General features: G+C 58.4%; 1 protein-coding gene across 6 annotated transcripts in view; it reads left to right on the forward strand.

Annotated features, from left to right (window-relative positions):
- TSPAN9 (tetraspanin 9) overlaps positions 1 to 26,324 on the forward strand; it is a 272,676-nt gene that overhangs the window by 191,080 nt on the left and 55,272 nt on the right. For all 6 annotated transcript variants that reach the window (XM_068562153.1, XM_068562155.1, XM_068562154.1 and 3 more), the window contains one exon: positions 3,795 to 3,874. In XM_068562153.1, the coding sequence (XP_068418254.1) occupies positions 3,795 to 3,874 (80 nt within the window). The remainder of the gene's footprint in view (positions 1 to 3,794; positions 3,875 to 26,324) is intronic.

Here is a 26,324-nt window from a genome sequence, read left to right on the forward strand (position 1 = left end):
TACGATAATGTAGGGCCATCTCCTGGGGGACTCCCCTTTGCTGACGACCGGTCCAGCGGCACTGCCCTGACCACCCCTCTCCCCTTTGCCCCTTACTCAGCTCCTTCTGCTAATGACCTCTCATCAGGCTCCCTGTTATGCTTTTGGATTCTGTCTGTTAAGACTGGCAGATTCCCAAGGGCAGGAACTAGGTTTAGAGCCCAAGAGAGTAAAGAACATGGGCTTTGAGATCACAGTTTCCTTATCTGTAAAATGGGGATAATAGCCATACGTATCTTGTGGGGCTGCCCTGAGGATTCTGTGAGTTACTGCGGGAGATGCTTGGTGCCTGGGATACACTGGGGACTTGCAAATAGGAGTTGCTCTTATGCTTCTGACCACGACTAAGCTGGGAGAGAGCCCTCACGGGACCTCACCGAGGCTTTGTTGATGAGCTGAGGAGTGGGACTTCAGTGGCCTTTTTTTTTTTTTATATAAATTTATTTATTGATTGATTGATTTCTTTTTGGCTCTGTTGGGTCTTCGTTTCTGTGCGAGGGCTTTCTCCAGTTGCGGCAAGCGGGGGCCACTCTTCATCGCGGTGCGCGGGCCTCTCACTGTCGCGGCCTCTCCTGTTGAGGAGCACAGGCTCCAGACGCGCAGGCTCAGTAGTTGTGGCTCACAGGCTTAGTTGCTCCGCGGCACGTGGGATCCTCCCAGACCAGGGCTCGAACCCGTGTCCCCTGCATTGGCAGGTAGACTCTCAACCACTGCGCCACCAGGGAAGCCCTTCAGTGGCCTTTTGATGAGCGTGGCCAGGAGGAAAGAGCAGAGCGGTTACACTGGGCGGGCCCTCTTCCTCTCCTACCTGCCTGTTGTCCTGCACCCCCGGCCCCCCAGGGCCTCAGCTGCTGAGGAGATAGCTATTGGCACAAATCCACGTATAATCAGAAATGAGGGTGGAACGATCCAGGACAGTGCGGAGGCTGTTCTCATGGAACAAGGTGTGAAGCTGGGGAGAAGAGAGAGATGAAAAGAAACGAGAAGGCGGGGGTGGGGAGTGGGGGCCCGCCTGGGAGGTGCTGGCTGACTCCACGTCCACGTCTGAGACTAGTAATGACGGCCCCTGGTACTGGCTCAGCTCTTAGGGGCCTCAGACGGTTCGCACACAGGCCGACTCCTCTGGGGGTGGGCTCTGTGAACCCCATTTTAAAGAGGAGGAGATAGCACCTCACAAAGGCGAGCCACCTCGCCCTGATCACAGACCTCAGAATCGAGCTCAGAGTGAAAAACAGGTCTCCTGACTCTCAGTCCAGCTGGTGTGATCTCTCCCGCATCAGAGAAGTGATGTGGCAGCCGCGAGCCCTCAGGAGCCGGTCCAGGCTGAAGAGGACAAGAGGCATTCCAGTCGGTTGGCCGTGGGATCTGCCAGGAGCCAGCCGGACATCTGCCCCTCATGTGTGCACGGCACCCACGGGACCGCTGTGCCCAACCAGGAGACAGCAAGGTGCCGTGTCTGTGACACACACTGGCTTTCGTTGCTGGGCTGCCATCTGAGTGGGGCAGGGGCTCAGAATAGTAGCTCCGCTGTTGGTCCCTTTAAAGAAGCTGGGCTGCCCTCAGAATGAGTGCCCGCACCTCTGGGATGCAGGCCTGCCTCCGGCCCTGAGGTGCAGACTCAGCAGCTTAGGGCCCCGCAGAACATCTGTGACAAGGGTCTGGTCGGAATGAATGTCCCCCTCGGCCAGAGCGGATGTGGTAGCTCTGTTCCTGCCCATGGCCTTGGTGATTAATGTCCTGTCTTCCTGGCTAGATCTTGTGTATCTGAATCTGAAGGGCAGGGAGCAGCACACCTCATACCTGTTTCCCCCAGGGCCTGGTGCGCTCAGCACAGAGCAGGTGTGGAGTAAACGTCTGATGGGATCCCAGGAGGACATTGTCACACTCACACCCCATCCAGCCGCCCTGCCCAGCGCCTCCCGGCGGCCGAGCGAGCTGTTAGGTGTGGGATGCAGGGCCAGGGGAGACGTGGCGCTGCTCTGGGTCTCTCAGCACCCTCTCGCTGGTGGCAGAGGTGCCGCCCCCCACCTGTGTTCTGGTCTTCTTTATTTGCCAACTGGGTAGCGCAGACCTCTGCACAAGCCCGGGACGCAGGTGGTGTTTCATGGTAGGATGAAGGGCTCCTTCTGGATGCCCCCAAGCTCCTAGCGAGGGCATTCTTGGTACTGGGCCCTGACCAGCCCTCCCGGAGCGCCGGTATCCCAGCGCACTCCGACATCACCCTTGGCAAGGCAGGATTCGGGTTGGGGGGGGGGGCAAGGCAGGACCCTACCTGGGCCACCTACTCTTCTCAGCCGGGTGGGGAGTCCCGCCCGGAACGCAGGTCAAGAGTGGGGTGGGGGTCTCGAGCAGCTGCAGGAGCCTCCGGAACCGCGTGCGCGCGTGCGCGGAGGGGGCGGGGCGGGCGGCGCGGGTCGCGAGGGCCTTTCCCACACCTCGCGCCTCCCCTGCGGTCCCAGCTCCCCGCGCGCCCTAGCCAGACCCACGTGTGCAGACACGCGCGCCTGTGTGTGTGTAGCCGGCAGACCTTGTGCCCGGGTCGAACAGGTCCCGTGGGCACAGGGGGCGGCGGTCAGCTGGACAGCGGCCGCGTTTCTTTCCCCTCCAGTCCTCCCCAGCACTTTCCTCTGGGGAGGTTTCCTTGGGTCGTGGTACCTCCAGCCATTCCCCTCCCCTCCCGCCCCCTTCTCTCCCCGGAAAGAGGCCAGCGCCTTGCGATGAAGGTTCTGGTTCACCCCGGCTCCGGAGCCCTTGACATTTAGCGAGGCTCGCGGCGCACTGGTGTAGGCACCAGGCAGAACGCTAATCCCATTAAAGCTGTGGTGTCATCGGGAGGGAGGCTGCCCCCCGCAGTCCTCGCGCTCATTGGCCGAATGCAAACCAGGGGGCGGGGCCGAGGGCCGGGGAGGGGGCTCCGGAGATTTCAGAGTCGGGAGTCGGGCCGGGATTTCGCAGGGGTAGCCCAGCGGTTGCAGCTGCGGCGGATCCCTCGGCACTGCCCGCCGCGCGGCCGGGCAGCCCAGGGCCGGGGGCAGCTCCGCAGAGTCGCGGGGCGAGAGGAGGCGGGCGCCCGCAGAGTGGCCGGGCGGGGCTGGGCTGGGACGGGGAGAGGGGTGCCGGGGAGCCCGGACCCGGGCGCCCGGGTGCCTCGCGTGGAGCGGCGGTGCGCCCGGGAGGCGAGCCGACGCTCGGGAACGAGCAGGCAAATCGCTGCTTCCCCAAAGACGCTAAGTTACGCAGGCCAGCCGGTTCCCGGGGAGCGCGCGTGGAGCCGCGCCGCGCCGCGCCGCGCCGCAGAGCCCTCCCGGGCCGGCCGGCGAGGAGCGGGGCGCCGGCACCCCCAGCGCGGGGTCCGGCCGGCAGTGCGCCCCGGGACTGAGCGGCGGCGTGCGAGGCTCCTCCGACCCGCCCGCAGCCCGCGCCCGACTCGGGCGCCTCCTCCGTGCCACTCCGGGAGCGATGCCCCCCGCCCCCCGCGCCCCCCGGGAGCGACGCGAGCATGGAGAAGTCGAGTAGCGAGGATTCTTCGATCCACCGGAGTCCATCTTTGGACAGCAAGGACTCGGACTTTGCCAAACCGTCCACCTCGGGCCGCCCGTTCGGCCGCGGCTTCACGGCCGGCGCCTTCTACGGCACCGCGGGCTCCCGCGGCCAGAGCCGCGCCGAGGCTGGCGTGAAGACCGACAAGTACAATGCGCCCAAAGGCAGCAAGTACGTGGTGTTTTACCTGGACCTGTCCTTTGTTCTCCTCCTAGAATTTAAGAAGTGCAACATGGCCAGAGGCTGCCTCTGCTGCTTGAAGTACACGATGTTCCTCTTCAATCTGATATTCTGGGTAAGTCCTTCCCAGTATCTCTCTTTGGTCTCCTCTCTTCTTTGCTTAAGCACGGCACCCTCTTCCCCTTCGGAGCTGCATTGCTCTGCTCTCTGCACAGCGGTAAGTGGGTTTTAAAAAACCGTTCCCCCGGCCCCCGCCCCCCCACCCCCCACTTTCATTCATCTTTCTCTTCCCTTCTCTCTCCTTGGTGGCTGAATGGAGGCTGCAACTTGCCTGTCTTCCAGGAGAGACTTGTTCTACTCCTGGGAGGCTGCTGAAGTTTGCCGCCACCTTCTCCCCCTGTAAGAAACCCGTGCCCCCAACTGGGTAATGTGCAGAAATAGGTGTGGTGTCGGAATTTTTAACAGCTGTGACCTTGAGTTGAATTCAAGCAGAAGTGCGGATGGTTTTCTGAGTTTCTTCTTGTATTCCTCCTGAACGTGCACGAACACAGTCTGCGGCACTTTATGGGCGTGAGATGGGGGGGAGTGGTAGAGGTCACGCCCTCCTGCTCCTTTCAGTGAATCCCAGGAAAAGGAGAAGGAGCCCCTATCCCAGGCCGAGGGACCCGCTCGCTGGCCTGCAGCTCTGCCCCCGAGTTAGGGCTTGTGTGGAGAGGGAGGGTGTGGGAGGGATGCTGCCATCGGGTGGCGGCAGCTGCTTTTGAGGGATTGCAGTGGACTGGGCAGGGAGCGGGCCGGCCATGTGCTCCCGCCATGGGACCCAGAGCCTGGAAGGGACAAAGGGAGTGCCCCATCCTTGGTGAGAGAGGAGGTTGTAGAGAAGGTGCCAGTGGGTGGGGCAGCTCGGAATTGTGCTCAGTCCCCTGTTATTCTCCTGCCCCTGTGTGCCCCTGTGCACGAGAAATACTAGGCGAATTTGAAAACTTCTTAAATGCATATCTAACTCTTCCTTCATCCCAACTTCTGCCTCCGCCTTTCTTCTCTGGAGCCCAGACGTAGTCAGCACAGATGTTTGGCTCTGCCCCAGGGCTGTCCTCCTCCCTTGTGGAGGCTGTCTGCTGCCCATGGTCCAAGAGGAGCATGGGGGCAGGAGAGTCACCCAGTGCCAGGGGCTGGGTGCGGTGTGCTTTGGTGTTCAGTGCTTGTGTGAACTGACCCACTTTAACTGAAAAACTTTCATGGGTGTGTATGGGTGGGGTGGCTTTTCCCTGGGAAGGGAAGAGCTCAGGCCTGGGCGGGAGGAAGACTGGGCCCTGGCCTTGGTTCTGCATTAGCTCTTTGTGTGACCTTGGGCAAATCACTTTATCCCTAAGGACTGGGTTTCCTTTCCAGTCCAATGGGGGGGCGGTCGTGATGGTCCCCCTCACAGCCTCGCCTCCTTAGTTATGGGACGTCCTGCCTCCTTACCTTCTCTCTGGGGAGGGAGCCCCCTTCCCTTCTCTTCCGAGGAGCCTGGTCTGAGATCTTTTGAGTAGGATTTCCCCAGGTCTGGGTCTGGGCCACTGCTGGTAAGACGTTACCTGTCCTGTGGTGAGGGTTTTGTGGAAACTGGGGCAGATCCACTGGAATGTCAAGAATGATCTTGTGGCTGCCTCTGGGCAAGTACTCCTGGTCCTCTGGCTCGTTTGCCAGCATCCGTGTCAGCCAAGCACTGGTGTGTGTTTCTCTGGGGCCTGCGGATTTCCATGAATGCTGCCCATTCATTGTGCACGGCTTCCCTCTCTGTCCTTGTTCAGTCTCCGCCTACCTTTCTGCCTTTCTGCCTTGCCCCACTCTTACTAGAAAGACCCTCCTGGGATGCTCGGTGCCTTGGCCAGTACCTCCCACTCAGACGCGCTCCTCCCCGCCCCCACCCCGCCACCTGCTGGCCAGAGTAGGTATAACTGCGTGTGCCGCCTCTTTTTTTTCTCCGGGCGTTTAGGGACCGCCCCACGTGCTAGCTAGTGCTGTGGTCTGTGCCCTGCACACGGAAGGCACTGGTTGTGTGTTTGTGAGTGAATGAAGGGAGGGTCAGCGCAGTAAATCCACACATGTGGTAGGGATTCCCAATCCCACCTGATAGGAAAGAGAAGTTCTCAAACTTGCCAGTGATGAAGGCTGTCCTGGCGCCTTAGCTGTGGGGTGACAAGTGACTTTCTGTCTTCCTGTGGTTAATAAGGCGGTCAGTGGAATGGCCTTCCTTTTTGGTTATAGTGAGAGAACTTACTCTTTCTAATAAGAAAGTGCCTACCCCCTCTCTCTTACCAGGCAAGGACTCGATTTCTCCTAGTCTCTGACTTTTCTGGCTACTTAATATTTTCAGAATTCCCACAACATGCTATGAGCTGGGAAAAATTTTGAGTCTCAGAGACCCAGTTCTTTCATGCTTGTAGCGTATGGGATGATGAAATAAGGCCTAGACCTTAGGAGAGATGGAAAATTCAGCAGAAGAGAAACGGATGCTTGTGTGTGTGAGAGTGTTGGCCGCTGCGTTTCTTGGGAGCTGGAGGAGCAGGTGTAGCCAGGACTTGGTCTTGTGTGTCCCTGTGCCCCAGTCCAGCAAAGGCTTCCTGCGGGAGGTGCTTGGGCCTGAAATAGAGCAGTGGAGGGAAGAGCCAACTCGGAAGAGAAGGAGCGAAGGCGGGTGGTGTTGTGGGTGAGGCAGTACCTCTGGAGACCCCTGCTGCTTCCCAGGGCACCAGGGAGGCAAGGACAGACGTGAGTGAGAGGGTGGGTGCGAGGAGACGTGCGGGGCTGGTCAGCGCCACGCCCTCTGGGACCCAGAGCAATTGTTAGGAATTATGTAGCCAGGACTTTCTAGTCTCATGGCTCAGAGCCCACAAGGAGGCTTTTCTGAGGCATTAGAGTTGAACCTGAGGCCTGCAATCAATGGATCGAGATCTTCCCGTAGATCCTGAAGCCTACCTGGTCGTTCTCCAAACCCACTGCTGTGGCCACACCGCCCGCCTCCCGGGAGCCCACTGGGAGAAGTGCCACTGCCAGGAGAGGTGCAGCTGCCTCACACTGCAGCCCCTCGCAGGCCTGAGCGGGCCTGGTTCCTCGCCACTGGGTGGAGCTTCTAGGGTATTGGTATTGGCGAGGGCCCCGGGTGACATCACCGGGGGCAGGATGGAGGCGGAGCTGTGCGCTGGCCTCCTCCTCCTCCTCCTTCCGAGGAAGGAAAGGGCAGGTGCCTTGCAGGCTGCTGGGCGCCTGCCTGTGGTGGGGAGGGGATGGTGTCCAGGTCTGCCCCTGGCACCGCCGCCTAGAGCCGGCCGGTGCTAGCCAGGTTGGCGCCCAGGGCAGCATTTCTGAGGGCCTGATATAGACGGTGGGGTAGAGGTCATCCTGCCTGAATGAGTCCCACCTCCTCTGTGCCCGTGCACGCCCCACCCGGATCCTCAAAGAGAATGCTGGCTTCTAGGTGGATGGGGAATGAGCTGGTACAGAAGTTTCCCCATACTGAGGGGCCCGTCCACCAGTAATCCAGCCACCCCAGGTATCTCTCCTCGTCTCAGCCCCATCTCTCAGTCCTCCCGGGACCATCTGGTGGAATACTCCAGGCAGAGATTAAGCGAAGCTAAGCCCCTCCAGGAGGGCACAAGAGGCTCAGAGCTTTGAACTCTGAGTATCAGGGTGAGCTCTGAGTGCTGGGGGCCTTTGTCCCTTTCTCGGGACAGCAAATCGTGATCCCATCCCACCTCCTCCCAACCCAAATTGGGCTCCTATCTGATGGGGGCGGTGGTTGGGGGTAGGGCTGGCGTTGCTAGCGTAATTGCCACTGAGGATAATGGTCACTTTGCATGCTCTCCAGCAGAGCTGTCCCATCACCTTAAATCACGGCTGGCAGAGCAGTGACATTCTGGCCTTACTGGAAAGTCTATTCCTTGTGGATTGGTCCCTTAAGAAAGGCCAATTAGCCAAGGAGGCAGCGTTCAGGGTGCCTGCTGGGGCAGGAGAAGGGCTGGCGCGGGGCTGCCTGCGCCGGGTGTCGGGCGGGCACCCTGATTAACCTCCCCTACATGGGGGCAGGCCTTCGCGGCCTGGCCCCTCTCGGGCCGCTTACTCTCCCTCTGGGTGCGGGCAGCTTGGTCACGGCTCTCCAGCCACCTCGGAGGCACGCGTTCGGTACTGGCTTGGCCGCCAGTGGATGCCGTAGCTGCCCTGTGTCCGTGAAGCCCAGGATAGGGTCTGGGTACAATCCGGGCTGGGCGGCCTGGGGTGTCCTGAGTCCGTGGGCTGCCTTCTGTCTGGGAACGGAAGTCGTGAGTGGGCTGAGGGGTCAGAACAGAGTCCCAACAGGAGATACAGGCCAAGCTGGGCAGCAAGAGGCAAGTATGTAGAGGCTTCCCAAAGGCTCCGGCCGGCTCCCCAGAGGGCGGCTACACGTGGGTCCTGATCCTCAGGGTGGGTCAGGCCTGGCTCTGCTCGGAGACGGGGGCTGATGCCCCGAGACCCGGGAATGTGGCCGTGAGGGAATGCCAGGTCTGTGTTCGCTTCCTTTCCAAAGCATTAAAAATTAAACTTCCTTGTTTTGATATCTATTTTTAAATCATGTCAGAGCCAGCATTGGTGTCAGTCAAGAGGGGGTGGGGAGGAGGAGGGTAGGGAAGAGAGAGTTCCGCTGAAACGGGGGGAGTGCTGTCACCCCGGTGGGGAAAGGGCCGCAGGCCTGTCCCCCATCCCGCTGCCCTGAGGAGCACCGAAAAAGCCACAGGCCTCCTCCCCAGGCCTCTGCAGAGGATGGGGCCTCGCCCTCCCCTGCCTCCGCGTGCCTGGCTGCCCTTGGCTGAACTTGGCGGCGGGCTGTGGGGCTTACTGGGCTGTAGGGTCCCAATCGAGCCGGTTCACTCATGCCACAACTATTTCCTGAATGCCCGCTGCGTGCGCAGGAGCCTGCAGCGCTGAGGACCGGCTGACTGGGCTCGCACAGGGCAGATCAGCTTTCCCGGGCCAGGAAGTCGTAGATGGAGAGGTCACCTGGCCCGTCCTCCCCCAGGCACCAGAACCCGGAGCCCCCCTCCCCCTCCCCAGCATCCTGGGCCGCGGCAGCGGCAGGCCTGGACTCAGCATCCGTCCTGGGGGCCTGACTTGACCTGTCCTTCCCTTCCCCCACGCCGTGTGATGGCTGTCTCGCTCCCTCTAAAATGTTTGCGTCCATCAGAAATAAAGGGGAGGAAAAACAGCTCGTTTCTTTTAGGAGCATGTGAGTTTGGAAAAAAGAATTAGTGAGTTGTGTCTTTTCTGTTTCTTCTTATGGAAAGGGCTGAGTGGGCGCCCTGTGGCTAGTGTGCCCTGTGTGCATTTATCGGGCACCTGCTGTGAGCCAGGTCCCTGGGAGCAGTCAGGTGCATAAGCAGATGATTACACTTCCGGGCACTGAGTGCTCAGTCGAGCTTCTAAGTAGAGTAATTAATACTGCTTAATAGAGACGAGATACAGAGATGACAGTGACAGCTGGACTTGGAAGGACGGATAGGAGTTTGCTGGATAGATGAGGATGGGGTTCCGGGCTGGGGAGAAGGGTGATCCAGACTGAGCCTCCTGCACGTGTGCAATGGGCCGAACATAGGGAAACAAAGGGCGGTATCAGCCTGGTGGTGCCAGCCGAGGGCGGCTTCCAGGTGAGTTCGGCCTGTGTTCCGAGGACGAGGTGCTGGGGATGCCCTTAGGTTTATCACCAGGGCTCTGCGGAACGGGACGCTTTGCTTTTCGGGCGGTGACCCCCGCGACAGGTCTCGTGGTGCCGCTCGGGCTGCAAGCTGTCGCTGTCGCCGATGCAGCTTACGGAGACGCCCGACCGCTCCCCTTCGGCTGCCATGTACCTGCTTCCGTGGTTCCAGTTAGCAAGCTCTGAGGCTGAGGCAAACCCGTCGGGCAGAGTTAAGTCTTCTGAGCCAGCTTTGTCCCTGCTCACGTTTGAAAGCTAATCTGCCAGCAGGAGTCGGGGCGGGGGGTGGGTGGAGGGGGGCATTGGGGCAGGGACATTACAAGCGGCACGTGGAGGGAAGGGTGAGCAGCTCGGGGTGGAGATGGGGCTCTCACCCCACACCCCCCGCTCTTCCTCCCCCAGCCCCAGGACCTCAGGGGGCCTGAAATCTCTTTTAACGTGGTCGGTCCGTGCTTCCATTCGGATGGGTTCTGCCGTCTCCTCCCTCGGGCCCCGGCAGGCCTCCTGAGAGCCTGCAGGAAAGCCCTGGAAGGCAAGGCCACAGGGTTTCAAATCCTCTCCCTCGCGTGGGCAGCTCAGTACCATGCAGGAGGCCGGGTTAGGTGGCTGGTGCGGGGGTGACTGCCTTTAGGGAGCTTCCCGTCCGTTCCGGGGCTCTTCCCTAGGGTGTAGGTTCGAATCACTCAGGCAGCTGTGTACACGGACAGAGGCCGCTGTGCCCCTTGACCTACGACCTACTGACTCGGAGCGCGCAGGAATGAGGCCTGCGTTGTGAAGCGTTCCTACCCCTCCTGGTGCCTGGGCTTCCTCACGTGTGACAGTGTCATCTGTCCTGCAGGGCTGCTGCCAGGGGCCCAGGTGAGGCGGTGTGTGCATGACACAGGTCCGCTTCTTAGCGGGATGCTGGCATGCCGGACTCAGTGACCAGTGGTTGCAGGTGTTGTCACCGCCCTCCTGCAGTGACAGCATGGACCCCCAGGGAGCCCCCCCACAGTGAGTCAGGTGCCCAGGGCTGGCGTGACAGTGCTGGGCGGGGCTTTGGAGACTGGACGGAGCTCCCGATGTCTTGTTAGGCTGGGGAGAGTTCCAGACGTCCTCTGGTCTCAGGGATACGTGGTAGAAATGGGGCGGCGGCTCTGGGGGAACAGAGGATGGGGTGGAAGGCAGTGAGGGAGGGCCGGGGTCTCGGACGCCGGGGCCTGCAGCTGCCCTGCCACACTGCACTCTTCCCAGCTTGGCCACGCCCTCCCCTGCCTCCCTTTGTTCCCGGTGCCTGAATCGGGCCAGCTGGGCCTGTGGTCACATGGCAGGGTCCCATGGTCCTCTGCCCTGGGTGCTCCAAGGGCAGGTCACGGCACAGACTCAGGGTTGGGCTCTGCTGGGCAGCTTGGCTGTGACCTGAGCTGACAAAAGACAGGCAACTAGGGCCTCCAGGTCACTTTACTAACCCGAAAAATGGTTGCTTAAAACTTTTTTCAAATAGCAGAATATATCATATCTAAATTCATATAAAGATGTATATAACGAACATGTGCCCACCATGGAGTTTAAGGAATGAAACATCATCTACGCCTGCGAAGCCTCTGTGTGGTCCTGCCTGGTCTCGCCCCAGCATCCTGCCTAGAGAGAACCATTCTCCTTACATTTTGTGTTAAGTATATTTCTTTACGGTTTTCCAGCATGTGTATGCATCCTTGAACACCACATCGTTTGGCTTGGCCTGTTTTTAAACTTTTGGTAGTTGGAAGCATTCTGAATTTTTAAAATTCAGCGTTACGTTTATTGATTCATCTGTGTTGATATGTGTGATGATAGTGCGTTTATTTTTGCTGCTCCACGGGATTCCGTTATGTGTGTGTGCCGCAGTGTATTCTTCTGGTGATGACATTTGGGTTATTTCCTTCTTTGCAAACATGCTTCTGGAGACGTTCTCGAATAAGCCTCCTGGTGCACATATGCCAGAGCGTCTCTAGGGCCTCACTTCTGAAAGTGTCTCTGGAGGAGCAGTTCCTTCCTTCCAGTCTTTGGACAGGGCTCTGCTGTGCGTGACCGGTACCCGGCTCCAGCCAGAGGTGACCCCACTGCATCCCCGAGCTGTTGATCACGCACTTGAATGTTCTGGCCATGTCAAATTGCTATAAAGTTCCTCAGCGTTGAGCCAGTCCGTGGACCACATGTGGAGAGCTGCTTTAGGAAACATAGCAAGGATTGGCATTGATGAGTTTTAGAATACTTGCATTTCCGCTTTATTGGAGAATGACAGATTGTTTTCCAAACTGGAAACATCGATTGACATTTACCCCAGTGGAATGGCAATTTAAAATGGAAAGTTTGGGGCATTCTCCGATAGGTGGGTGTAAAATGCTGTGTTATGTTTTAAATTTGCATTTCTCTGATTACTAGTCAACATCTTTTCATAGGTTTATCAGCCATTCTTTTCTCTTCTGTGAATGCCTCTTGATGTTTTCGTCCATTTTCCTATAGAGTTGTTTGCTTTTTCTTCCTAATTTTTAGGAGTTTTATTTATGTTCTGGATACTCATCCGTTGTCTGCTAAGTGTACCACAAACACAGTTGACAACTTCCAGTTTGTAGCTTGTCTTTTCACTTTCTTTAGAGGTCTTTTGATAAACAAATTCTTTAAATTAATGTAGTCAAACTTATCAGTCTCTTTTCTTTGTGAGATGGTACTTTTTATGTATTATTTAGCATAACATCTCAGGGACATCTTTATGTCCCTGGTAATAGGACAGTGCTTTTGTCACAACATAACAGACGCTCATATTCATGAGGGTCTGAATGAATGAATGCATGATCAAAGACGAGTCCCTGTATTTATTTCTGAAGGCTTTACTTTTCATATTTAAGTGCTTCGTAGCTCTGGAATGTATATCTGCGTGCGATGTGAGCAGGGCTCCGACTCCTCTCTCCCCTTGTAACATCAGCTGCCTGAGCGCCGCCCCCCCCCCACCCCCGCCCCCAGCTGGCCAGGCCCCTTCTCCCCCACTGATGGGTACCTTGCACCTTTCCCCGTGCTACACTGTCTGAATTACGGCCGCTTTATAACAAGTCTCCGTAAGTGGTAGGGCAAGTCCGCTCATCTTATGCTTTTCAAGAATGCTTGGGCTGTCCTCGGCCCTTTGTTCTTTTGTGTAAGTTTTGGAATCAGTTTGTCTAGTTTCACCAAAAATCAGTCCATCAGCCCCACCCCCCAGCCCTGGTGGTATTTTGATTGTCCTTTCATTGAATCTCTTGATCAACTTGGGGAGAATCGCCATCTTTGTGTTTGCATTCAAGAATATAAATTGTATTCTCATCATGCATTTCTGTTCACGACGTGGTTTACTCCACGTATTAGGCCTCTGATGTTCTCCGTGAGGGTCTTACACATTTTCCGCTAAGTGCAGACTTTTGATCCTCCCTCCTTTGCCAGGGGTGGTTCTGGTGTGAGGGAAGATGGGGAGGAGGCTATGAAAGGAGCAGTGAAAGAGGGAAAGTAGGGAACCCCGAAACCAAACACCACTCGGTCCCTGGTGCCTGTCCAGGGGCTCCACGCGGCTCGTGCTTGAGTCAGGCGGGGTTGTGCGTGTCTCCCTCCAGCTGTGTTCCCCCCCAACCCGGGCAGGGAAGGCCCTTTCAGAAGTCTCAGAGCGTAGGACCCTGTGGTCCAGAGTAGAAGCAGAAGGGGTGGGGTCAGGGGGCAGCTGGTGTGTGTCTGTCTCTGTGTGAAGATGCTGTGATAGCACAGAGGGCGGGGCAAGTTCCTGAGGGTTTTTACAATGGCCCCACTGCATGGCGTGCGGTTCCCCGACAAGGGATCGAACCCATGCCCCCAGCAGTGGAAGCGTGGAGTCTTAACCACTGGACCGCCAGGGAGGTCCCCCTGAGGGTTTTTAAAATGTCCTCGTGTTCCACTGGTCTGGTTCTGCACTTGCATCTTCCCCAAGGTACCCAAACTGTACGTTCTCAGAGCTTCCCCCCATACACACACATACACAGATATGTATGCGTATATGTGTGCACATGTGTATACAAACCTAATGCGGTATTTATGTACAAACAGGTGTGCATGCCGTGTGACTATATAAACAGTTAAAACACATTTGTAGTGTACAAATACGTATGTGCGTATATATTTATACATATATGAACATGTATATTTAGAGAGATTCCCTGCAAGTGTGTGTGACCTTGGGTATAAGCTGGCATCTTCATCTAAGCATCTCACGTTCTAGATGCATTCTGTACAAGCTGAGGCTCCCAGATTGCAAGCACCGCACACCAGGCAGGGCTAACTCAGGAGCACAGAATGTATCTCCCCATTTATCTCTCTGTCTGTGAGCAGTTCCCAGCAGTGTCAGTTGGCACCTGGGGGCAAATCAGTTGAGCAGACGTCTCTTATTTTTGCCGGCCCGGCTTTCTTTTCCCTTCTCTGGGTACCCGCACCCCGGTTTTTCTCTCTGTGGGTCTTTCAGTATCTATGAAGGATACCAGGTGAGCTCACAGGCTAGGAGGGAAGGCTGAGTAGCAGGTCACACATGGGCCAGGGACCAGGGTGCTCCGGGGGTCCAGTACCAGGGGCTGGTGGTGAGTTTGGCCCCGTGGACTGTGTCAGGATGCGTCAGCTCCTGCTGCTTTGGCCCTTGGATCTCACCGTTCAAGAGTTGGCTTCCCTGGGAGAGAGTCTGGCTGGTCACGAGCCCACCCTTGGGCAGCGGTGAGCAGAGCACCCAGCTTGACGGGACAGGGCCATCTGCACTGGGGAGGAGGAGAATATCCTGAAGAAAAACGGGTGCTGATACCGAAAGAAGGGGAGGGCAAAGTGGCAGATGAAGTGTTTGCCCCCCAGTGCCAGATGCTGCTGCCGCTGGGATTTGCTCATCGCCTGGGACGTACCTGCCCCACTTCCTGGAGAGGGAGGGCAGGAGCAGGTGGGGAAGCGAGACCCAGGGCGCTGGAGCAGCTGCTGCCCCGTCCAGCGGCCCTGGTTCTGTTCACGTGGCCACGCCAACTGCCTCTGCTGGCGAGATGGACAGCCTGGGCGCTCCTCTGTGTGCCCAGCGCCTGGCTGTGCCGTCCAGGTGTGTGTGAGTCGCTCAGGGGCAGGTGTTCTGGGTCCGCCAGAGGCAGGACACTCTTCGGGGCATCTCCCAGCAAAGCACACTCCTGGATCCTAGCCAGTCAGCCCCTTTTCACACCCCTCCCTCGTGACCACCACTGGGCAGAGGCCCGGCCAGCCGATGCTCTGGCGTGTGCCTGCCGGGCTGTGCTGTTCCTTCAGCCCTGCCCTGGGTTGTCCTGACCTTCCTCGGTGCTGAGTCCCTGGGTTCCCCAGAATGTGTCCTCAGTGATGAGCCCGGGTTCGCTAACCCCCAGGCTGGCCTGGACGAGGGGGAGGCACGTGAGAAGGGGGGCCCGAGGCCAGCAGGGTGCAAACCTGGAGCAGGACCCTGGGAAGGAGGTGAGCATGGAGGAGGAGGAGGTCCTCCACAGGGTGCCTGCCTGTGGGCACCCCTCGGGGGTGGAGCGGACCCTGCGTTGAGTGCCTGCCGTGTCTGGGGACGGAGCTGGGTGCTCTCCTGACCCTGGCGGGCGGTGTCAGCATGTCCGTGTCCAGCCCCTGCCGTCTGTCTTCTGAGCACAGCAGGCTTGATGGAGAAGGCAGGTCTCAGGGAGTAGCTGAGGGCTAGAAGGGACAGGGCTCCAGGACCGGGGGACGGGAGGTGTATCGCTGGGGAGAAGGTTCTGGATGAGAGGGGGCGGGGGGAGCGTGGAGGACGAGGGGGCAGGAAGAAGAAGGTGGTATGGAAGACGGAGAAGGGGCTAACGCATAGGGCTTGCAGCAGAGTGTGGTGGGCAAGGACTTGCTCCGTGGCGCAGTCCGTGGTAGCCAGTGGACACTACAGACTGCACGTGGCAGGTTTGGAGAACAGGCGAATGTGGCCTGGCCCACAGACCCCAACGCCCCTTTGCAGGGGGCTCTAAGGAAAGGGCGGCTGCTGGCGGGACCTTCCCGAGCCTTCTGTGCTGGAGCGGCGGCCCCAGGGTTCTCTCTGGGGGCGGTCATGTGTGTTCCCAGGCCCAACCGTGCTCCCCGCCTGTGGGCAAGAGCCAGCGACGGCGTGTCAGGCCGACGAGCCTGGGCCCTGGGCAAGAGCTCTTTGACGTCTGAGTCATTTAGGTCACGAGTCCTGACTGGGCCCTGAGGCCTGGGGACCCTCAGGCAGGCAGGGGGAAGGAACGTGGATGCAGTCAGAAGAGCTGAGTGCACAAGGTGCTTGATTCGTTACCATTCATGGCAGCCAAAGAGAGCGGTGCAGGCCCGTCCCCTCCCCTCCGCCTCGAGCCCCCCTCTGCCTGCCCCTTTCTCAGCCTGCCTGATGGGAGGAGGGGCGTCTGTGTGGCAAGCGCATGTTGAGCTGAACGCTGTGGGAGGACTGACAGGATTCTCACCATTGCCGATTTGTTTCCTCTCCTCCCTCGTGGATGGACGCTCCTCACATCTTGTTGCGGTTGGGTGGGCAGGGCGGGGCAGACGCCCCTCCAGCAGCCTGCGAGATCCCGGTGGGCCCAGTCACCAAGCCTACGTTTCCTCCCCGGTTCTACAATAGAAGTGCCGAGTCCCGCTTTTCACGCAAGACATGCACCAGTTAACTCTTCAGTTGCACCTGGGATCCAGGTGGGAGAGTGGGAAAGAGCAGCGCATGGTCACAGAGCCCTGGGTTCTAGCCCCAGCAGTTGCTAACTGGCTGTGTGACCCTGGACAAGTTACTTCCCCTCTCTGGGCCTAAGTTTCCACATCTGCACAATGGTAGACTTGGACCAGCTCACCTCGAAGACCCCTTCGGGCTCTGACATCCTGTGATTTTTATGCATTTCTTTTTCTCCCTTTGTGTTTTCAAAGAGCTGGTGATTCTTGAGATGCTTTATCTTCCTCTTCCTCTTGGGTGGAGTGAGGGACCAGGGATGGAGTTCTTTACGTCTCACAAGTGGGGAAACTGAGGCCAGAGTGAGGGAGGACCCATCAGGCAGGACTGGGTGTGTCCTCCGTGTGCTGGAACTTGCTCTCTGAGCCTCATCAAACTGCCGCAGGTTCTGCTCTGCCTCGGGGCTCCCTGCTGGGAGCTGGGCCCAGGCACAGGGGCTCTGGATTCCATGGCCCACCCAAGGGCAGGAAGAGATGGGAGTCTGGCTAGGCATTCAGCCACAGCAGCCCCCGCCTCCCTGCCTGGGAGGGCTGTCACCACCAAGCAGGTAACGAGGGGCGGGCTGCTTTATTGAGCGCCCCCAGTGCCGCGTTTGACACCCAGCGCGCTGTGTGGCTCCCTTCCTTTTGTTAGAAAGACGCCTTAATGATGATTGTTCAGCCGCACCCTCCAGCACTAGGAAGGGCTTTCTTTTCCCTCCTGCTTCCCCAGCCCCTGCTCCTCCTCCGCCTCCAGCCTCTGTCTCTCCCTCTGCCCGCTTCCATCCGGGCGGCCAGCCCCGGCACCTCTCCGTCCGGCTGTACTTGCAGCCGGTGCCTTTGAGAAAACAAACAAACATCCCCCCTCCCAACTCACGGCTCCAGGCTGTGATGCTGTCCCTTCCTTGTGAACACAGGGACTGTCCCGCTCCCCCACTGGAAAGGACACATGCAGTTTCACTTCCCGCTGTCCACCACCGCTGGCTGCGTCTCCCCTTCCTCTCAGCCCCTCCTCTGTCCTTCTGACTTTGTCGTGAGGGCCGCGGGCTCGCGTGGAAAGAGGCTTGACGGGAGTGTGGGTTCCCCTCGCAGCCCTGCCTTGGCTTCCCTGTGGGGACTTCAGCTTCTCATCTGCAAGATGGGGATAAACCTTAACTCTTGTCTGGCCAGCCAGGGAGAATTGTCCGGAGGACACACTGAGGCGTTTGGGAAGGTCTCTGAAGTCTGTAAAGGGTGATGCTGATGTAGACTGGGATGTCTGTCGTGTTCTTTCTGTAGCTTCCCGTGGTGCTGTGTCCGTGTTTCCATTTCCGGGTGGGCCCGAAGGCCCGCAGTGGGTGTTCCCTGAGGCATTTCACCCTCCAGGCAGCCTCGATGTGTGGTCCTGGTTCCCGCAGGCCGCCTGCCCAGGTGCCCACGGAGGCTGACACCTCAGCAGAGCCCGCTGGAGGCTGCCCGCGAAGTGGGGTGTCGGGCGGGAGCCCCCTCCGACATCCCCGAGGCTCTGCGCTGGGTCAGAGGGGAGAAGGTGGGCCGGACCGGGAGCAGCTGCAAGCGCCAGGGAGAGCTGCTCTGTCACGCTGGTTCAGGCTCCTAGCTGCTGTCAGGGGTCCTAAGAGCACGGTGGGATACCCTGTGTGTCCCAGGATCGCAGAGCATGGACCCCGTGACCCAGGGCTGCTGTTCGGACCCCGCCCGGCTCTGTGCTGGAGGAGCCTCCCGGGCAGGCCCTTTTCTGGTGGCCCTGAGTCTGCGCTGGGACTGGCAGGAGTTTGGGTGCATTTGCTTCTTGGCTTTAACTGCCCCTTGGGGATGTGCAACCCGGGCTTCCGTCCTCTGCTGGACAGAGCCACTGGCCTGTGCTTCAACCGTGGATAGTGGAGGTAGGTTTCGGGGGCAGGATGCTTGCCCGCATCGCTGTGGACCCACACGAGGGAACCAGGACCCTTCCCCTCCCACCCCAGGCACTCACACCAGGGCAGGTGGGTCTGGGGGCGGGGCGGGGCGGGGCGGGGGGCAGCTTCTCCAAGCTCGTCCTCCCTGTTTTATAGTGTCTTGGAGGCACCCGAAGCACATCTTCCCCTTAGAGCGTCAAAGGCCTTATTTTGCTTTTAGGGAGGCTGAGTCGTAGGGGAGGTGTTATGTCAGGGATCCAGGCCACACCAGGAATAAATGAAGCCCGCCTGGCTGCGCTGGAGCCACTGGCACCATACCCGAGTAGGCACGGAACCCGAGTGTATTAGGTGGGTCAGGAGGTGGCCTGGCTTCCAGGGTGGGTGGGTCCCTGAGGGGTCAGCTGCTGCCTCTGGTCTGCTTCCACTGAAGTCCACTGTGGGTCGGTCTCTCCAGGGAGCTGCCGGCATCCTGGGGGAACGTGGACCTCCTTTGCCAAGGCCCTGACCGCCAGCCTTTAGACAGACACCCATGGCCGCTTGCTTCAGGGGGCTCTGAGGATCCTTCTGGATCCTTGTGAAATTCCAGGCCAGACTGCTACCCCAAGGGCCCACTGTCCTGGGGGGGTGGCTAGGCTGCCAGAATGGGCCTCTGAACCAGGGTTGGAGGAAGGGCTGGGGAGGAGGGGGAAGGGGCAGAGGGCATCCTCTTGCCTTGCTGCTTAACTTGCTGGAGTTATTTTTCTGTGTCTTTCTCTGTCTGGTGTTCCCAAACTTCTATTCATGCCTCTCTCCCTCTGGGTTCTTGTCACCTGGATATTAGGAGGTATTGGGAGGTGAGCTTCCACGCTCCCCTGGTGCCACCCCTGAGCTGGAATTCCGGGACCGAGGTGAAGGCAGACCTGGAGCCCTTCTGGGAAGGCATCTTGGGTCCCCTGATGGAGATGCCCACTGCCCAGCTTGGGGACGACTTAGGTCTTGCATTCCCGGTGATGGAGAAGGCAGTGACCCCACCACACCCAGCGCCCATTTCTCTGGTGTCTCCCGCATCACCGAGGCAGCGGCGAGGGGCCCCATTTGGGTGGGTGGCCTGGTCTTTGGGAGGGGTGAAGGGTGACCGCCGCTCCAGACCTCATGCGCCTGTGCAGACACCTTTCTCTCCCTTTCCCTTGCCCCAGGGAATTGGGGGTGGGGAGAAGAAAGTCAGAACAAACAGAGGGGGACTTGCTCTGGCCTCAGCTGTCTCCTGCCCGTATCCCTGTGCCCACCCTTCTCGCCTGCCGCCGACACCCACTTATCCCCCTCGCCTCCTTCCAGGCCTCCCTAGCTGCCCAGGTGGAGGTGAAAGGTACCGTGGTGGGAAGGGCACCGGCTTCAGAGACACACAGGTGGGTTTGATTCCTGGCATCACCGCCTCCTGTTTATACGAACCGGACCTCCTCATCGGTCAAATGGCTAGGGAGTAACCGAAACACTGAAGAGTGTTCAGCCCATTGTCCCGCACACGATGGGCGTGTTGGGTCCAGGTGGGGTGTGTGTGGGCAGCTGGCCGACGTGGGGAGCGTATGTTCAGAACTGGGCTGGGGGGCCCACTCGCTGTTCTCGGCCACCTTCCCCAGCTGGGCCCTCCTTTCCTCTAGGCTTTGCTTTGGCGCTCTCTCCAGCTGGATGAGGGGCGTCATTCCGTTCCTCCCACCCCCCCCCCCCCCCGCCCCCGCCCCCGCCCCAGCCCCAGCCCCAGCCCCTTCAGGGCCGGAGGAGGAGGCCAGATGAGGAGTGAGTGCAGCCGCCCAGGGCTCTGAGAGGCAGAGGAAATCCAAGGTGGGGTTCTGTGCTTTTAGGATGCTTTCCAGGGACTCAGTGTTTAAACTGGAGTTGAAACCTCTCTGAGCTCTTGAGAGGGGGGCCGGGAGGAGGCCCTGGGGCCTGCATCAGCCCGAGCAGCTGGGACCTGGGTGGGCAGGGGAGGGTCTGGGATGGGCAGCGGCTTGCCTGGACGGCGGGGCTGAAGCCTGTCTGTGGGGAGACTGGGCGCCCCACCGAGGGTCTCAGCAGAGACCAAGCGAAAGAGGAGAGCAGGGCCTGGGAAGGGAGGAGGAGGAGGAGAGGAAAGGGAAGAAGGGCAGGACGGAGCAGGCCCGGGCCAGCCAGGGTGGGGTGAGGGGCGGGGGGCGGGGCCAGCCGGTGGGCGGGGGCCTGCGGGCGGGGCAGGGCGGGGCGGACGCGGGCCAAGCCCGCAGGTAGCATCGCTGGGGGCCGCGCCTGCTGCCCCTTCCTCCGCGGTGGTGAACCCGTCTTCGTCACCAGCTGCCTGTGCTCAGCGGCGCTCGCTCTCCGCTGCCAGTAACAAACGCAGGTGGCTGGATCTGGGTCATCAAAAGAAAACAACCTGGCGTTTCTTGTCTTCCTTTACCTCGGGCAGCCCGTGCACTGGAGTGGAGCTGGGACCCCAAGGAGGGGCCCGAGGCACCGGGCGCCACGGTGGGCGTGTTGGCTGTCAGGGCCACTCAGCCAGCCTGGCAGCCGCTGTGCTGACTGTCCGAGTTTTGTGGTTGTGAAGCGAAGGCCCCAAACGGAGAGGGACGTGCTGGAGATGAGGGGTTGCCCCTCCCATTGGCGGCCGTGGTGGCGGCCGCGAGCGTGGGCTCAGGGTCAGAGGTTGTGATCCAGCGAGGCGGCTCGGCCTCCCTGGCTGACGCTGTTCCTCTGTGGACGACGGCAGCGCCGCTCGGCCGACCTGGGGGCTGTCGGCCGGGTCTGCAGGGGGTGTCTCGACACGGCACGAGGAACGGAGCTGCTGCCTGGGTGGTTGTCGCTCTTTTGTCGTCTCTGATGAGGAGTCTCTCTGTTTGCTCAGCCGCAGGCCCTGAGCTGGGCCGAGCGCCTGACCAGGACTCAGCTCCCGGAGGAGGGCGGCGGCAGAGACGTCCTGACTTCTGCCGGGCGGGAGCAAAGGAGCAGCCAGGCCGGCAGCCTCTTAAACGGAGACCCCTCTTAAGGCTATAGAGAGGCTGGTTTATGCATCTCGCTCTGGGATCTGGGATGACGGCCCAGAAGGGAGGGGTGGCAGGGACGAATTCGAGGTACCCCCAGCAGCTGTCACTTCTGGGAGCTCCCACCACGCTGGACCCTGGTCTGAGCACCCACCTGTGTTGAACCTCGTCTGGCTGATTCCAGAGCCTTCCATGCTCCTGACCACTGTGTTGCCCTTTACTGTCCCAGGCTGGTGACAGACCAGGGCATGTGACTTAGCGTGAAGCTCTCAGGGCTGGCAAGACCCTGGGCCTCTTCCCGGATCCCCTCCAGGGGTCTGCGTGGGCGGGCGGCCCCTGGCCGGCAGGCGGCAAGTCCCACCGCCACGCACCCTCCTGGTGGGCGCTCAGGGGCTGGGCCTGGCGGCCCGTGCACGGCCCAGAGCAGCTCAGCAGGTGTGGGCAGAGGTGCCTCTTTGGAGCAGGCAGAGGTGGTCAGGCTGAACCTGGCCGTTTTCTGGGAGTGGGGAGTGTGGGGGGGGCAGTCTGTGGAGGAATCTGATGCTGGTGTTTTCCTGGGACTGACATAGCCCTGCTATGTCAGCCCGGACCTGTGGGGTCACTGCCTCCCTGTGATGTGGGACCACTCCCTGCCCCCTGGGGACGAGCACACCAGGCTGCTGGCGGAGGGGCCCAGGTGGGAAGGGTTTTGTCGTTCAGAGGACAGGCCCTGCTCGTCATAGATCTTGGATAAGGAACATGCTGGCCTTTGCCCGTGGCTCCCGACTCTGGAGCCATCCTTCACCTGTTGCCTTTTTCCAAAGTTGCAGAGAGATATTCCAAGTTGCCTTTTATGGCTCTGGGACAGGAGAGCCCTGGGACTGGTCAGCGGGCTGACCTTTTGCAAGTTTGCTGGCTGTTGGTGGGAGGAGGGGAGACAGCATGGGTCATGGGGCTGCTTCACTGCGAGCACAGGTGGGGCTTCCCAGGGCTCCCTGGTGGCAGGCCTCGGGGTGTGGGGAAGGCCTCTCATCAGGACCACTCGCTAGGTCTCTCACCCCATCCATTACTCCTCCTTCCCTCGTTCGTTCGTTCATTCACGCATTCATTCAGACACCTACTTATGCAGGGATGAGACACAGACCTTGTCTTGTCATGACCAGACTGCCTTGACACCCGGAGACATTGTTTTGTATTAAAGGGGAATATTAAAGAAGGCTGAGCAACTGATCGAAGCTTTCCCTTTTTTTTGAGCTTTTTTTTTTAATACTTATTTATTTGGTTGCGCTGGGCCTTAGTTACAGCAGGCGGGCTCCTTAGTTGTGGCATGCATGTGGGATCTAGTTCCCTGACCAGGGATCGAACCCGGGCCCCCTGCATTGGGAGCGTGGAGTCTTAACCACTGCGCCACCAGGGAAGTCCCTTTTTTTTTTAGTTTTGATAAAATTTAGTTTAATAACATTATCACTAGGCCGTTCAATGCACTTACTATTACATTTCCTTTAAAATTTTTATTGGAGTATAGTTGCTTTACAATGTTGTGTTAGTTTCTGTTGTACAGCAAATGAATCAGCTATATGTATACGTATATCCCCTCTTTTTTGGATTTCCTTCCCATTTAGGTCACCACAGCACATTGAGTAGAGTTCCCTGTGCTATACAGTCAGTTCTCATTAGTTATCTATTTTATACATAGAATCAATAGTATATATATGTCGATCCCAATCTCCCAATTCCTCCCATTCCCCCACTTTCCCACCTTGGTATCCATATATTTGTTCTCTACGTCTGTGTCTCTATTTCTGCTTTGCAAATAGGTTCATCTGTACCATTTTTCAACATTCCACATATAAGCGATATTATACGATATTTGTTTTTCTCTTTCTGACTTACTTCACTCTGTATGACAGTCTCCAGGTCCATCCATGTCTCTACAAATGACCCAATTGCATTCCTTTTTATGGTTGAGTAATATTGCATTGTACATATGTACCACATCTTCTTTATCCATTCATTCCTCTGTCGATGGACATTTAGTCATTGTTTAGAGCAGTTTTAGGTTCGCAGCAAAACTGAGTAGAAGGTTAAAGAGAGTTCTCATGTACCTTCTGACCCCAACCCTATGAAGTCTCCCCCACTATCAATGTACCAGAGCAGTACACTTATTACAAGCAGTGAACTTATTTTGACACACCTTTATCACCCAAAGTCCATCATTTACATTGGAGTTCACCCTTGTTGTTGTACATTCTGTAGGTCTGACAGCTGTACCATGAAAGGTATCCACCATTACAGTATGATACAGAATAGCTTCACTGCCCTAAAACTCCCGTGTGTTCTACCTATACACACGAAGCTTTCCTTCAGACGTGGTAAAATGCGTTGTTTAAGGACATCACGCACCGAATGAGAGTGTGTTGGAAAGAAAGCAGCAGCGTCTCCGGTGCTCTGTTTCCTTAGAGCTGCCCAGGGCCCTTTGCCATCTTCTCCTGACAGTTCTTCCAATAAACGGCTATCGAACTTCTAGGCTGCCCCAGACACAGCTCTGGGCTTGGCCTTGCTGGGATGCAGGGGGCGGGGCACAGCCCTGGGAAGAGGAGGTGCGGACGGGATCCCCACTTCCTGCACACAGGGTGCTGGCTCCGGCCCAGGTGAAGCTTGCTTGGCCTTGGGCGGAACTGGTACTTCCAGAGTCAGGAACGGCCGCAGCTGGCGGGCTCGGGGGCCCTGCTGGGTTGGCCTGTGACGGCGGCAGAGGGAAGGGAGCCCGGTCCAGCACACGCCTACCGGCCTGGGCCTTCCCCTTGCCAGGTTAACAGGCCCTCCCAGCACCGTGGAGCCACGTCTGGATGAGTCACAGGGGTCTTGGCTCTTGGCTGCCTTTCCCGAGCCTGATGCCGCCCGGAGGTGATGCTGATCAGCTTGTGTGTGAAGCCCCGTGTGATTTATGGCTCACTTTGTGTTCTGGCTCTGTCACCCATGTTCCTGCCAAGAGCATGCCAAGTCCAGGGCCCTTTCTCCGGTGGGCCCTCAGGAAATATTAATTGGCAATCGAGGACCAGAGACTCTGGTTCACCGGTGCTGGCCTCCGGGTCCTTGTTCTCCCACGATTTATAGCTCTCTTCTTCTTTTTTTTTTTTTTTTAAATTGTATTTATTTATTTTTGGCTGCGTTGGGTCTTCGTTGCTGCACATGAGCTTTCTCTAGTTGCGGTGAGCTGGGGCTACTCTTCATTGCGGTGCGCGAGCTTCTCATTGCGGTGGCTTCTCTTGCTGCGGAGCACGGGCTCTAGGCATGCGGGCTTCAGTAGTTGTGGCTCGTGGGCTCAGTAGTTGTGGCTCGTGGGCTCTAGAGCACAGGCTCAGTAGTTGTGGCGCGCGGGCTTAGTTGCTCCGCATCATGTGGGATCTTCCCGGACCAGGGCTCGAACCCGTGTCCCCTGCATCGGCTGGCGGATTCTTTTTTGTTTATTTGTTTTTTTAAACTTTGGGTTTTATTTTTATTTATTTATTTATGGCTGTGTTGGGTCTTCGTTTCTGTGCGAGGGCTTTCTCTAGTTGCGGCAAGTGGGGGCCACTCTTCATCGTGGTGCGCAGGCCTCTCGTTATCGCGGCCTCTCTTGTTGCGGAGCACAGGCTCCAGACGCGCAGGCTCAGTAGTTGTGGCTCACGGGCCTAGTTGTTCCACGGCATGTGGGATATTCCCAGACCAGGGCTCGAACCCATGTCCCCTGCATTGGCAGGCAGATTCTCAACCACTGCGCCACCAGGGAAGCCCAGGCAGGCGGATTCTTAACCACTGCGCCACCAAGGAAGCCGTATAGCTCTCTTCTTAAATCATCCCCCAGCCCTCATGCAGGACCTCTCCTCCTCACTGTGGGTTTTGTCCTACACTGTGGGTTTCATCACAGCTCTGGCCATCCAGATTCGGAGAACTGCCACCGAAAATGCATGTGGAGGCCAACGTGGACAGATGGGTGGAGCGTGGGCAGGGAGGCCTGGCCCCGGGCGGGGCTGGCCCTGCCCGGCCCTGTCTATTAACTCTCCATTAGCGTGCACCGTGGCGTTTATCTCTAATAGTTTGATTTATGCCACTGCGGTTTTGCTTACAAATTAGAAGCCGCTATTGTGCTAAGTCGGCTTTAAAATCGACGTGGAGTAATTGCAGTACACGGGTAGCTGGATGACATTAACATGAGAAATGTGCCGTAGTCGTCATCCTTGGAACAAACACGACCAACTACAGTGAAATTCCGCGCCCTTTACCCGGCTAATTGGAATACAGCTCTCCACCAAGGCCTCCCCGGCACGGCCAGCCCTGGACAGAGATGTGTCTCGAATGGATTTGTCAGGAGTCGGGCTGGGAACCATCACGTTGACATCCCTTGGAGGTGTCGGGCCGGACCGAGTTTGTTTCACTGCCTGTTCCAGACCCCTGGCTTTTGAAGTGTGGTTTGCTGTCGTGACGCTTTGGGCCTGGTGTGATGGCCCTGAGAGCCTCAGAGTGTGGTGCTCTGTGTGAGTGCCCGTGTGTGCGTGTCTGTGTGCACACCCGCGTGTGTGTGTCCATCTTGCCTTAGAGTAAAAGCAGTACCCCTGAGGCCAGGCCACGCTCGTGCATCCTGGCCTTCCCCAGCAGTTCCTGTCATCAGCTCCCCCGTTTCCTCGCTGCTCGCCCTCTGGTGTAAGTGCTGGGCAGAGCACGGGAGTCCAGGTGTCTGGACGCTGGAGCGTGAACTCGAGGCAGCAGCAGGGGCTTGTCAGGAGAGCGATCAGCCCGGGGCCGACAGGCGGCCAGGCAGCAGGACAGCTGTCACTCTTCTCTGCACGGTGGGGCCGCAAGTAGATTTAAGACAAAATCCTGATGCTGGGCTTCATCCTCAGAAATCCTGCTTTAATTGGTCTGGGGTGTGTCCTGGGCATCTGGATGTTAAAAGCCCCCTGCCCACCCCCCCCCCCCCGCCCCCCGGGCCAGGGATTCACATACACATGTTACCAGGGCTAAGAACTGCCATCTGGTCCATTTCTCTGACTTCAGATGGATCTGTGCTTCTCTAGGTGGGACCCATACTAACTGATGTTAAAGATCTCCGGGGAAAAAAAAAAAAAAAAAAAGGCGGGACCTGATAGGCCTCCATCTAACCAGAATCCCTGCTGCTTCGAGTGGCTGGCCCCGTCTCTCTGTATGGAAGGTATCAGGCAGCGTGTCATCGCTGGGAGCACGGGGACCTTGCCGACTCCTAAACGGGACAGTAAGGCTTTCGCTGGAGAGCAGCGCAGCCCCCCGGGGATTGTGCTATGTGCTGCA

This window comes from Eschrichtius robustus, chromosome 13, assembly GCF_028021215.1.
Source record: "Eschrichtius robustus isolate mEscRob2 chromosome 13, mEscRob2.pri, whole genome shotgun sequence".
NCBI lineage: Eukaryota > Metazoa > Chordata > Mammalia > Artiodactyla > Eschrichtiidae > Eschrichtius > Eschrichtius robustus.